This window comes from Triturus cristatus, chromosome 3_2 (assembly GCF_964204655.1).
Source record: "Triturus cristatus chromosome 3_2, aTriCri1.1, whole genome shotgun sequence".
NCBI classification, from domain to species: Eukaryota; Metazoa; Chordata; class Amphibia; order Caudata; family Salamandridae; genus Triturus; species Triturus cristatus.
This window is the reverse complement of record NC_140584.1, coordinates 898826205-898840690: the sequence shown is the minus strand read 5'-3', so window position 1 is coordinate 898840690 and position 14486 is coordinate 898826205. Positions and strand designations below refer to the sequence as shown.

The 14486-nt window shown below is 45.5% G+C and overlaps 1 protein-coding gene across 3 annotated transcripts in view; it reads right to left on the bottom strand.

Moving 5' to 3' along the window:
• AKAP10 (A-kinase anchoring protein 10) overlaps nucleotides 1-13615 on the bottom strand; it is a 505176-nt gene extending 491561 nt beyond the window's left edge. For 2 of the 3 annotated variants that reach the window (XM_085649332.1, XM_085649333.1), the window contains exon 1: nucleotides 13460-13614. In XM_085649332.1, the coding sequence (XP_085505458.1) occupies nucleotides 13460-13481 (22 nt within the window). In that variant the 5' untranslated portion in view covers nucleotides 13482-13614. Of the gene's footprint in view, nucleotides 1-13459 lie in introns of all 3 variants that reach the window. The other variant, XM_085649331.1, reaches the window with a different exon arrangement.
• Nucleotides 13616-14486: the final 871 nt, after the last annotated feature.

Sequence of the window (14486 nt, the reverse complement as noted above, 5' to 3'; positions counted from 1 at the left end):
TTTCGGGTTGTAACTTGGGGATCCATTGGTCGAGGTGGGCCGGGACTCCCTGTTGGGGTCTGCGGGCCACACTCGCCGCAACAGATGCTTCATTGTTCTTGAAGTATTGGGTGGGGGATTGTTGGGTTGTTTTTGTTTATGTTGTTTTCGACAGGTCGCACTTTGCCACAAAATGCTGAGGCCTCCATTATTGCACCACTTGCTTTCTCATGCACCAGTGTTTCCCATAGGAATCTTTGATGGCCGACCCAGGTGATGGCTCTCTGGTATCCCCCGGGACTCTTAAAATAGTGAGCTGGAATGTCAGGGGGTTCTGGATAAAATTAAGCGGGGGGCTGTCCTCCAACAGGCCAAGAGGGCTCATGCTGATGTACTCATGCTCCAAGAAACGCATCTTATGGGTTTGAAAGCGCTCTGCCTCCAACGGTATTGCTATGTCCATGTATTCCATTCAGGGTTTCCAAGGGGGTCACGGGGAGTGGCGATTATGATTCACCGCAGGGTCCTATACACATACATGAAGACGTGGGCGGACACCCAAGGGCACTACTTATTCCTACAGGACAGGGTCAGGCAGGAACCGGTGATTCTAGGTTGTGTACATGCCCCCCTCCACTCTTGTGGGGCTTGGTGGAGCGGCTCATGTCCTTATGGGCAGATATGCCAGACGACCTGTCTATAGTTGGGGGTGATTGGAATGACGTGCTTGATATGGCCTGGGATCGCTGGTGGCCAGGGGAGGGTGCGGCCGCTCGACTAGGTGGACCCCCTGGCGCCAGATGCACCGGAATACTCAGGGCTATACGTATCCCTCTGCGGTCTACAATTCCTTCTCTTGTCTTGATTATTTGTTTGTCCCTCGGCGGCAGCGAATAGGGTAGTGGAGGCAGATATCCTTCCGAAGGGTTCTCTCAGATTACTTTGACGGCCTGGATGGGCTGGACACAGCAGCTCTTCCGCTGACACCTCTCTACGTGGAATCTCCATAAGGCAGATTACAGGGAATGACTGGAGGGCGCCATTGACCAATAATTGACACTTAATGTTGGGTCGGTCACCGGGGCTGAACCTCTTTGGGAGGCACTGAAGCCCACTCTACGGGGCGTTGATATCTCCTTTTGCGCGGTGGCCCGCAGGGTTTGGAGGGAGGCTCTGCTATTGGAAGAGACTAATATTGCTGAGCTTGAACATCATAGTAGGGGCGAAGGGGGTGAGCACATGCAGTAACAGTTGCTGCTGGCGCAACAGAACTATGCAGCTCTTCTTTCGGATGAGGCTCGTCTTATTTGGTTGGCGATGCGTAGTAGGGTATACCAGTGGGGTGACAAGTCTAGCAAGATGCTTCATCTGCTGTGTCAGGGGATGTTTCATGCCCAGCCCCTTCCTGGTATTGTTGGCCCGACTGGGGGGCCCCTTACAGACGCCATTGACATTGCTGAGAGTTTCTCCTCCTATTTTGCAGAATTGTATGCCCCCACAGAATGCCTTCACAAGGACGTGGCAGGCCGGTTTTTGGATGACCTCCCGCCGCGGGCACTGTCTGATGAGGCTAGGGCCGAGCTTGATCTCTTGCTCACAGAGGAAGAGATTGGTGCCGCCTTTGGAGAACTTAATTCGGATAAGGCCCCGGGCCAAATGGATTTCCTTGTGAATTTTTTAAGAAATGCTTTCTGCAGCTTGGGCCCCATTACCTGCGGTTGGTGGAGGAGTCCCGCGACCGTGGCTGTCTTCCTCGGGATTGGAGACACTCAGAAGTGGTGGTGTTTCATAAGCCCGGTAGACCCCTAGAACAACACGCCTCCTACCGTCCCATTTCGCTTCTAAATGTGGAGGCCAAAATACTGGCAAAGGCATTAGCCAATCGCTTGCGGTCCCACATTACCACCTTAGTGCACCCCGATCCGCGCTGTTACGCCGGTTAAATCCTGGTCCTCACTTCCTGCCCTACTTGTCCCTACTCTACACTGATCTTACGGCGGCGGTACGCTTCGCAGGCTCCACCTCCTCCACTTTTTTGCTTGGGAGGAGTACCCGGCAGGGATGCCCGTTGTCTCCCTACTTGTTTGCGCTGGCAGTCGAACCTTTGGCCGCCTGGGTGCGCATGGATGCGCAGGTGACCGGCTTCGAGTGGGCGCATGGCCGGTCGGATCGTATTGCCTTATCCGCCGATGTTTTATTTTTTCTTACAGATGTGGATAGGACAGGGCTTCGGCTGCTTCGTATAATGCAGGTCTTCGGGGAGTCATCGGGCCTCTACTTGAATCCCAGCAAGTCTACCCTGTGGTCCTTGGGGTATGCGTAGGGCTTGGGCCTCGTCGGTACGGGTTGTTACCGTCAGGATGAAGTATCTCGGGGTCTTTCTATCGGACTCACCAGCAGTGGCATGGGAGCGGAACTTGGCTCCGGTCTGGGAGCATGTATGAAACAACCTCAAGACATGGTCACATATGCTTTTGTTGATCTTTGGCCTATCGGCCATTTCTAAGATGGTCTCGCTCCCCAGTTTGCTGTATCAATTGCAGAATTACCCCTACCCGATTCCTCCTAAATGGATTAGGCAAGTTAATGCGGCCTTGGGCCAATTTCTATGGGCTGGAGGTGCGGCTAAAATCGCCCTACGAACAGGTTTCCTTTCCACTTACTGCGGTGGACTTGGGACCTCTGACATATTATCGTATTACATGGCCTCGCACCTGCTTGTCTTGAATGAGTGGTGGTATGGGGATAGCGATGACCCTGCATATGCTGTGGAGCGGCGCCTTATGGGGGATCTCTCCCTCCATAATTCTGTATTTGGCACCAGTGCGTAGATCCCTGCCACCGGCAACACAGGTGGTCTTTCAACTCTGGCGACAAGCCTTGCGGAGGATGGGGTGGTGGAATACACTGCCACGGAGACCCCCCTGTGGAACAATGGTCGCCTGACGCAATTAGCCACGCTCTCGGGGTTCCCTGGATGGGATAACATTGGTATCTCTAACCTGGGGGATGTCAAGTGTGGGTGACTGAGATCCTTTCAAGAACTACAGAGGGATTTTCAGATGCCAAAAACCCAATTCTACAAATATTTACAGTTTTGGCACGCCCTTTCCCCTACCTTAGAGGGCCTGGAGACATTGGCGGAGTTTAGCCCAATAGAAGCAAAGGTGTTTATGGGGGACCACCAAGACCATAAAGTCCACACGATCTATCAAACCCTGGTGACTCACAACTCCCCAACACTATTAAAGCTCAGAACAGCCTGGGAGAAAGATGTAGGTCCACTTGATGAAGAGGACTGGACCAAGGCCCTGGCCTTCCCCCGGGGGGCGGCCATAGCGGTGCGGCTGCTACCTGGTTCAGCTTAAATATTTGCACCGGGTCTATTTTACGCGGGTCCGACTGTGGAGGGCGTGATTGATTGCCTCCCCTCTATGTCTCAGATGCGAGCGGGAGGAGGGGACCCTGATGCACACGGTTTGGTACTGTCTCGCTTTGTCACAGTTCTGGAGAGGGGTGGTGGCTTGTCTCTCAGAAGTGTTGGGCTGGGACTTTCCCCATTTCCCGAAACTGGTGCTTTTACACGTTATGGATGGAATTGTGGGCAATGTCTATAAACGTCATCTTATGCTGCTAGGGTTTACCTTAGCTAAACGGGATATTGCTAGGGCATGGAAGGCGCCGACGCCACCCTTGGTGTCAGCATGGAAGAAGGGACTGGACTTCTGCATGGGCCTGGAACTTCCCATTTTCATTGTAAGAGGGTGCCCGCAGAAGCACTTTAAAGTGTGGAAGCGTTGGGCAGACTATCAGGGTCTGCTACTGGAGCCTGTTGCTGCACCGGGGCACTTCCACCCGGATTGATGATTCCTTGCTGGTGCAGGATGTTGTTATTTAGCGTTTCAGCTCTGAGGGCAAGTGGTAACGGAGCATAATGTACAGCTAGGCTGTTATTTACGAAGCTGTTATTGCAACGGGTGGAGTTGGGGGGGTTTTCATTTGACATATTTAATTTGTATTGCTTTCATTTTCTCCTTGCATTACTTTGTAAAAATCAAATGCTGAATTTTGATTGGGCAGACGTCTCTGGATTACCTAGCGCTGCTCCGTATGTGTCATTTGATAAATAAAATCTGTATTAAAAAAACAACTGCATTTTCAACTCTTGGTGGGCACTATCACTTCTCTGTAATGCCAGAGGTTGGTGAATCAAATTCTGGCAGGTCTGGAACACTTCAGTGCAGCATATCTGTCTTTAGTTCCACCTGGCAGGATCACCTGGTCCACCTCAGGAGTGTACTTGAGGCCTTGAAAATGGCAGGCCTCACTATTAAGGCCAGTAAGTGTCAGCTAGGGCAGAGCAAAGTGGTTTACTTGGGCCACTTGGTAGGTGGAGGCCAAGTTCAACCCCACAGAGCAAAATCCAAACCATTATGGATTGGGCTGCTCCAACTACTCTGACTCAGGTCAGAGCTTTTCTGGGGCTGACTGGGTATTACAGAAGATTTGTGAGGGGGTATGGGTACATTGTGACACCCCTCAATGATCTCACCTCTAAGAGAATGCCTAAAAAGGTGAACTGGACAGTTAGCTGTCAGGAGGCCTTTGATGCCCCGAAGAAGGCCATGTGCTCAGCTCCAATTCGGAAGAGTCCTGACTACTCCAAACAATTTATTATTCAGACAGATGCCCCTGAGATAAGAATAGAAGCAGTGCTATCACAACTCAATGAAGAGGGATAGGATCAACCAGTAGCTTTTATAAGCAGAATGTTGACCCCAGAGAGAAACGTTGGTCAGGCATAGAAAGGAAGGCCTTTGCTGTGGAATGGGCCTTGAAGAAGTTGACGCCATATCTGATTGGCACTCACTTCATTGTTCAGACAGATCATAAGCCCCTCTTATGGCTGAAACAGATGAACGGTGAAAACCCCAAACTTGTGAGGTGGTCCATTTCCCTACAGGGGATGGGCTTCTCAGTGGAACAACATAGAGTAACCATGCCAAAGCAGATGGACTTTCAAGATATTTCCACTTTAAAAAGAAAACAGGGAAAGGTTAGTCTAACCTTCTTTTGTTTGGAGGGCTTATGTAAGAAAGTAGGACCCTTCTGACATGGTTGCCTTCTCTTTGTGCCTGGTGTCAGAATGTTGAGACTGTAGTACACAAGGACCCTGCCAACCAGGACCCCATTGTCAGTGCTCTCTCCCCTAAATTGGTTTGGTAAGTACTTTGTACACCCAAGTGGCATACTGGAATACTCCTTTAAGTCCCTAGTTTATGGTACTAAGGTACCCAGGGCATTGGCACCGCTGGGGTCTTACATGGGCTCCAGCATGTATTATGCCACCCAGAGGAGCCAATGCAAACTGTCTCAACAGGCCTGCCATTGTAGCCTGTGTATAATGGTACATGCACCTCTCAATACAGATATAAGGTTTACCTTATATCGTGGTCACTGCACTTAGACCTATAAGTCACCCCTAAGTTAGACTCTTAAGCCAAAGGGCAGGGTGCATGGTTCCGAGTGTGAGGGTACCCCTGCACAAGCAAAAGCAACCCTACAAACCCTGATCTCCATTCTCTGGGCTTTTGTAAGTGCGAAGAAGCTATTTTAAGGGATGTAGTGGACACTAGCAAACTGGAGATGTCCAACTACATAATGGCTTCACTGAACCTGGTCATGTTTGGTATCAAGATTGTTGGAATCATGAAACTACACCGATTCCAGTGTTAGTTGCATGACACCATGTACTAGGGGGCTCCTTAGAGGAGCCCACCATGTCTACCTGTGTAGCTTGGCAGGGTCTGCATGCAAGCCAGTGCAGCCGCCAACCCCAGACACTGACCTGCACTCCTGCTGATGAGCCTAACTCGGGCTGGCGAAGGCAGAACAAAGGATTTCCCATAAAGGAGAAGTGTTAACCCCTCTCCTTTAGAATTACTTGGCTCTAGGCCAGAGCAGGGGTGCTTCTGAGTGCCACCAGACTGCTTTGAACGGCACATTTGGTGCCCTCCTTGCATAAACCAGTTTACTACAGTGCAGGAGCCCATGGCTCCTGCTCTGGTGGTAAACTACACAAACAACAAGGGAGTGACTAATCCCCTGTACAACACCTCACTCGGAGAGGTTCCCAGAGCTCTACCAGGTGGCCGCTTCATTCTGCCATCTTGAAAGCAAGATAAGCAGAGGCCCCTGGGAGCATCTGTCTGGTCAGTCCACCAGAGTAGCGTCCCTGACCCCCCTGACAGGTGGTCATGGGACAGCTCATGGACGGCTCCTGTGCTCCTCGTAATCGCCTAGTCTTCACAGCTGCAACTCCAAGACCTCTATCCTACTATGAAGTGCCCCTGAGAAGGGTGGACATTGTGCTCCTGCAACACCTGTACTATTTCGGGTGTCTCGTCTCTCCTCTGGTGCTCCTCATCCGAAATCCACATCTGAGTTACACCGACGTGATCCACGGGTCACGGTAGCAGCTGGACATCCGAAGATCCCCACTGCCTTCCACGGGTAGTTCAGACACCATTACGCACCTATGCACCTGGGCTCCCTGGTGTAGGTATCCTGCTTCTCTGGGAATCCACAGGTGAGGGTGGCTGAATCATGTTCTGTACAGCTTCTCATTTCCACTCATTTAGTATGTATTGCTTTTTGTACATTTTTCATCCTGTACAGCACTTATGTGTACACACATTATAAATAAAATTATTGATTATTCTTTCCACTGGGATGGGATATGAGTTAGGAGTACAAACGTCCATTCCTTTAGAGGTCTTAAGGTCATTATGTGTACCATGGCCTCTTCAAACCTGTTCTCCCCACAAGCTTGACAAGGTTATGAAAATTATTCTGATCATCAACTGGTGAGGACTCCAACTACTGTATCCCACAGAATGGATATGAAGGCAGAAAGAAAAGAGAAAATGATGGTGAATTTATATTAATTTATTAATTACAAGTATCTACTGTGATATGATACTATTACACTTACAATGTTGAAGCTAAAACAGATATATTTTTAATGGATCAACTCTTTTGATCTTGAAACAACTTGGTGTTAGCACCTTTAATGAGTCAGAGACACCAACTGATTGCCTTTTAGTACTTCAGAAATGGTTTTAACAGCATCGATATGTAATGCACACCTAGATCTCCAACTGACAAAAACCTGGCTTCCCTTCGGACAAGCCCACCCTCTAAAAACCCATAATCGCTAATGGTGGAGTGAAACCCCAGCTTGTATCAGACCCCACCACCCTAAAGTTGAGTATTGAGACCCTCACTACTGTAGTAAGATCCTTAGCATCTAACTTCTCAGATTTCTATGGCAATCTTTCAGCCCTGGTGAACATGCTCAGCCACCCGCAAAAAAAAAAAACTTGTCCCTTGAAGGAAAATACCATAAAGACTTTACTTTGCAATAACAAAAAGAACCTTGCATCGGGACTGCCAATCCCACCTAACAGGCTAAGACAATGAATCTGAGAATATTATATATATATTAAACAAGCAAGGGTCCATCATCTCGGCTATTGTGAACGGTGTAAGAAAAATGCAGAAAAGGTGTTAACTGCAATAATTTATTAGAAATAAAAACAATTAGTGGTCCCAAGCCCTCTATGATGCACGCTAGCTTAAAATACATCTTGCCTTAATGTACGTGTGGTGAATATTTGAGAGAAAACAGATAATCACTGCTCACAACCTGCAAATTATACTTTTTTGTTGAAACTTAGCTAAAGAAAACATTGCAACTCGTTTACTTGTCCCACTATCATCCAACTAAGTAAACTGAAAAGGCAGGTTGTGCAGTGGCAGTCATTCACAAAAACGCCTTAAAATGCAGAAACCTCTCAAAAGATCAATTCTTAGCTTTTGAATGCCTATGAGTAGAAAGACAATTGATTCTAATTGCAACAGACACGTCTTGGAATGATAAAGCAATGATACACTATGGACAACAGCCTTCCATGAAGGTCTCCTTGTTTAGAGGAAGTGGTCAAGTGGGACACTTCACAGTGCAGGTGAAATCAGTCTTGACCCTGTGCCTCATGGGAACAGTCCAGCCCGAACTGCCAAGCCATGTCTTCCCTGGACCGGAATCAAGCATCCAAGGACCGGTCCAGGGAAGATATAGCTTGGCAGTTCGGGCAGGACTATTCCCATGAGGCACAGGGTCAAGACTAATTTGCATATGGCCATTTCTGAACTGGGGTGGCGTGGGGAGCAAAATAACGATGGATTAAACCCAGATCTGTGACAGGGGGTGAATGTTTTACCAATGTACAACATTACGTCCATCATCTTGTGTGTTTTGCTGTTTGCCCTATGTGGGAAGGGTATGCCCAGACGTGGGTCCCGTGCTCACTACGCCACTGGAGTCAAGCTATCCTGGCTGAAGCGGGGTGAAACCCCGAAACCGGTCTTAGGGTGCTTGATTCCGGTCCAGGGAAGACATGGCTTGGCAGTTCGGACAGGACTGTTCTCATGAGGCACAGGGTCAAGACTGATTTGCATATGGCCATGTCTGAACTGGGGTGGCGTGGTGAGCAAAATAACGATGGATTAAACCCAGATCTGTGACGGGGGTGAATGTTTTGCCAATGTGCAACATTCCGTCCATCATCTTGTGTGTTTTGCATATCATCTATATCCACAGTTTGTCAGAGGGGATAACTAGCACCAAACCCCTGGACTATTGAGGTAGCCTGTGGTGCTCCATATAACAAAATACCAATGTATAGGTTTTAATACAGAACAACATTATTGTACTCTTGAAAAGCAATTTACTTTAACATTTGCTTTTCAGAATCAAAAGGTCATGCCCATCGCCTTTATCATAACACTTCATTAAAACCTTTATTATTTGCTTGTTGGCTTGACATCATAACCAACTCAACCCTACTGTACAGACTGTAAGCTTACCACAGGCGAACTATCTGGCAGTCATGAAAGTACAAATGTATACAAAAGTACAATTGGCAAAATAAAACACTATCTCTCCTAAACCAACCTAACAAGGGTTACTGTAGTGCACAGTTTGTTCGGGTGGATCACCTATATGAAAACCCTTGCCTGCTATTGTAACCTATGAAATTTACATCTAACAAAATACCTGCCTAAAGGTTTAGCACAGTGTAATAACAAACCATCCTTAAAAGTCTATTGTTTTTAACACATGCTTTTCACAATTTGTAGGCGAAGCCTACTGGCTTTATCATAACGTTTCATAATAAACAGATCATGACTGGCATGACTCTTCCCAGTGAACCCTATTTGGCTTTAGGTTTCACCTAAGATAGGCCTATTCAAGTGCTCATAAACTGGCATTCATCATGCATACAGTTATAAAATTACAAATATGTAGAAAAATAAAGGCTTACAAAACAATATACAACCCCCCCTCAACAAGGCCTAACAAGAAAACTCTCAGGCTCAGTGGCCAACACCAGAACCCTTAGCTCCCTGTCCACAACCTGTAGCTACACAAACTGTTAATGTTTCTCAATACGAAGGCCAGACCTATTGCATTAGACATAACGTTTCCTGTGTACTACACTGCATATTGCTTGTCACCATAACAAACTCAGGTCTACAGTTTTGAGCGGAAGCTTCTCCACAAGGCAAATATGAGACACGCAGTCATCAAATTAAAAATGTATACCAAATTACACTTAGCTAAGCAAAATATTATCTCTCCTAACATGGCCCAACAAGAAATCAAACAGAGCAAACCTTCTGTACACAGGATTTGTCACAGTGAGTGTCCATCACCAACACCACTGCCTATTACAGTAATCTGTGAGATTCTACATAATAAAATACATATCTGTAGGCTTTAATATAGATTAAGAACAATCAAACAGGGCTGTGGAATTTAATAAAATATCTACTTGTCCATGGGGCAGGTTGCTTCATAAATCTACTTGTCCTGCAACAAAATCCACTTGTCCCTTTGGTGCCATGTAGTGCGGCAACAAATTATGGCAGCGATCTCCTTATATAAGACCTCTGATATAGCGTCTTGGATTATGCCAGGGCACATACCATAGTAGTGTTTTAATACTTGAAATCCCGTTATGTTGCCACGTTTCCGCTGCTCTACATACTGGGACCGAAGGTAGTGGCAAGCAATAGTTCCAGGGTTAGAATGCCCTTTTGAGTCTGTGCAAACCGACTAACTTGCATGTTTTAAGGGTTTTCGACAACTCTTCTCTAATCTCTTCCCATACTGAGAAATGTTGGAAATTTACTCCTGACAATGGCAGACGTAAATCTTCTTCCAGAGTTGGGAAAAAAAAGTGGTTGGAGGCAAAGTGAGCTTGCAAACACTCCGATGTCGGCATGAGCAAATCTATACATGCATATTTGCTCATGGTAAAATGGAGGTGTCAAATATTTTCTAGGAGTAGTATTTCTTGTCCTACTTCTGTAAATTCTTGGGAATTCACAAAAGCCGTATAGCTGCACTTAATTCAAGGACCTATACCATGGTTGTACTTTTGAGACTTTCTTTAATAATTGGGCCCCTAATTTGGTCTGGCATTGACCATGACCTTTTGCGTTTATTAAATTTCTGTTTCTCTGTATCGGAAGGCTTCACTGTGAGTGACAGCATTCTGCTCTTTCACAAGGAGTATATCAGCACACAGAGTAGCTTTGTTCAGTGCCAGTAACTACTGTGGCAGTGTGTGCTTTGAGACCAAAAACAATGTTTTCTTTTGTCAATGTTTGGTATAATGGTGAGGGCCCGGCAGCTCCCACACCAATAAGATTTTACAAAAACTATGCCAAAACAAGTCACACATTGACAAAACTAAAAAGCTGACCACCAATTTCAGACCTACTGGATTTACCAATGCTTGTTTATTTTTGTTTCCCATAATCTAGTTTAGAGAAATTGTTTAACACTAATTTATTAACATTTTATTTCGAAAGCAAAGAATCATCAATCTTGCTTTCAAGCTTCTGCAAATATTTACATCAAATCAGAGAGCATTCTGGGAGCATTATACATAGCCTCATTGCTAAACTTTGAAAAGGTGTGTACACATTTTTATACTGGAACCACTGTCAGTAGTGCAGTCGGAGCTTACAACATGTACTTAGAGCGCTCACCCTAATAATAAAGGTTTTCAATGAATGAACCATGAATGCAAGTTTGAATACCATTAACATATGGGCAAAAATATTACCTTAACTGCAGACAGTGCCCTTCCTTGATCCATAATGTGGTACTGCAAACTGGCAACCAAAGGGTTTGTGCTGCAGGGAGTTAGGCCTACTTGTCCCAAGGGCAAAATACACATGAAAACTTGTTGCCAATGACCCCAAACAATATGTCCTGGGTGTCGGGCTATAGGAATTCCTCATCCCTGAATCAAACCTTAAATAAGTCAGCACTATTGACTTTATCATAACATTTCATAATACACAGATCAGGCCTATAGACATGATCATTGGCTTGTCCCCATAACTAACTCAGTCCTGCTGTATCAAGGACAAACTTTGCCACGAGCCAAAAATAGCAATACAAAGAGTCTTTTTAGAGGAAGCAAGCAAAATGGGCCCATACAACTCCTGTAATCAGGGGAACCAAAATTGTGGAGCCTAGGCCGCTCAAGGGAACTTTAAGAGCTCTTTTTTTGTTGCTCAAACAAGGCCTAGCAACAGTTGCACTGTCCAGCCAGACCTAAAAAAATCCATGTAGATTAGCGTAGCCCTGGGCTCTCAAACACAAACCTGCACTCTGAAAACTAAAGTTAATGACTGCCTTACTTTGTACCCCCGATAGTTCAAACTCAGGCTGATGACTAAATAAACAAATTGACCACAGCTGAGGATAGGGCAAGCACTTTTTTGTGGAATCACACAACTTCTGCCGAATCAAAACATGTACTCCCGACTACCAACGTGGACAGAGTCAAAGCTCCTCTTCTGGTATTGCTTTTCTGGTAGTGCTTCCTAAAGCACTTTTTTAGATTCATCACATAACGTCTAGTGTCAGCTCGCTGTCACGTCAGACCTAACAACGGAGGTTTGTAATGATCCTAACCTCTATTGTGCATCTTTTGAAATAAGAGACATTTTAACCAAGACCCGTTATTCTAATAACTGTCACTCAAACAGATGTCTCTTGAACGTCCCATACAATAGTGAATGCCCGCGAAAGATTAGGATCATTTCAAACCCCCCTCTTTGAACCTAGAAGACCTGGCCCTTGTGTCTGAAATTTGGGTTTGTTACTCGTTAGACCTTTGGTGCAATGGACAGGAGGTAAGGAAAACGCACTGACAGCTCCCACACCCCCCCAACAAAAACAAAAAAAATCGAAAAGTAACTTTATTGTGCATATAGCCAGTAAGTATTGCGGAAATCAATATTACTTTATACGTAAGTGTATAATGTATGCAAAAAATGAATGAGGATTGTGATAACCAACATAAGTGTAATCTAGTATTTATATTATTTATTTTAACTCGAAATCTGTCCGGTTTCCAAATAAAATATTAGATTCCGAAGCTACGGGTAGCGAAAAGCTCTCTTTATAGAATGTGTACTGCTCGTCATACAGACTGAAGTGAAGGCCCCGTAGAACTTCCTCTCTGTAGGTACCTCAAATCTAGAAGTCTGTCTGTGGTGTGTACCTAGAAACGCGGATGACTTGAGCTAGAGTTTTGAGAGCTAATTTATGTGTATTAGTAACCAATTGTGCCATTGTTTGGTTCGAGATGTGTCTAGGCATAAAAATAACTCGCTGGATAAAACACAAAAATAAGAAAAGTGGAAACCACTAGGTTATATTTTGTAGGCATCTTACTATTAGGTTATATTTTCCATTTGGTAATTACATGGGAAATTGTCCCCAAGTTGAAGAACACAAGGTTAATTTTCAATTGAGGACTCAAACGCATCACTGGTTAGTTCCACTTGTTTCTCACTGGAGTACGGAAAATTATCCCCACTGAAGGATTCAGAAACCTACTTAGCGAAAGACTCGATGGGACCATCACACTACCCATGCACTAATTTTATATGACCCAATATACGCCTGTCACTGATCCATTCAAAATGCCATAAATTGGATAACTCAACACACATGCATATCGTTAGGTAAACAAACCACTGTGGTCTAAACGGGATGGTCAGCATAAACAGGTCATTAAAGGACATAACAAGACTGTCACACCCGAGGACATCTCTTCCAAAGATTGTTATTTTCCGCAACACTGCCGCTAGAAGAAAGACCAAGGCATGTCAGATTGTCTGACTCAATCATGCTGGGACAACCCACACGTTCAAAGATCCGTTCCTGTTGCCGGTGCCCTTGCCAGTTCACAAGGAGGTTCAAGGCTTGAATATGTATCCCTCCTAGGCGAGACACTTCTCCGGGCTAACCCATTCTCCTTCAAAAGCTATGCTTTCTCTAGTACCACTTTCCCCAAAGCTACCTCTTTCCCTTCCCGCGGTCCCTCACCTTTCCTTCGAAAGAAGGACATGGCTGCCCTGGCTCGGGCTCCCTACTTCTACCATGGGCGACTCTTCCTCTTTCTGCCCTCAGGAGAGCTCTGCCAAAACCGCCATACTGTCAATAGCCGGGCCTTTCCGGGCCGCGCAGGGCATGCCGGGAGAAGTACGGGATATTGCGCAGCCATAGGTTGGTAGCGCCCAAGACCTGACAATAGGGCTGAATGACAGCTATACGGGACATAGAAAAAGGACGAAAACAGAACTAAAAAAAACGTGAAGACACTGAAAAAGGACGAACGACACTAACCGATAGAAATAAGAGAGAGACAGGTAAACCCGAGTTATACTCAACAACTACAATGCTAATTCAGAATCATATATGCCAGCAACGGGTGCCATGTTGTTAGTCCTAACATTTCACCTTCATATGAAGCCAGCCCAAAGATTGTTTGGTTAGAAACTAATGAGATGTAAAATTAGGTTTTTATTTTCTGTGTGGCTAACAAAAGCATAAAACAGTAACAAAGTTTGTTACTGCTATTTGTTATACATGAACTATGAATAAGTTACAATGTCTATGAATGTGAAAGTTGTTTTGTACGTCGAAATCTAATGTAGTTAGTCATATTTCCAAACAAATTGTATTGTTCAGATTTCCACAAATGAACAAACATGTATACGTCTGTAATTGTTTTTTTGTTTGTTTTTTTGCATATTTTATAGCGCGAACTCGACCCGAAGGTATCGGAGCGCTTTACATAGCACCGTATTTACGTTACACATTCAGGCATATGTAGGAAGGCAAATTGCGATCACAAATGCTGAAATTCGCCGAATTTTGGCGTTTGCGATCGCAATTTGGGCTGTGTGCTATGTAGCACACAAAAACCCACACGCAAAATAAGAATCGCAACATTTGCGATTCCTTATTTTGCTAATGCATTTAAGGAATCCCAAATCGCATTGGGCGGTAATTTGGGTGGTAATTTGCGATTTCCTTGAAAACTGCACTTTTTTGCATTTTTCAAAGTGCC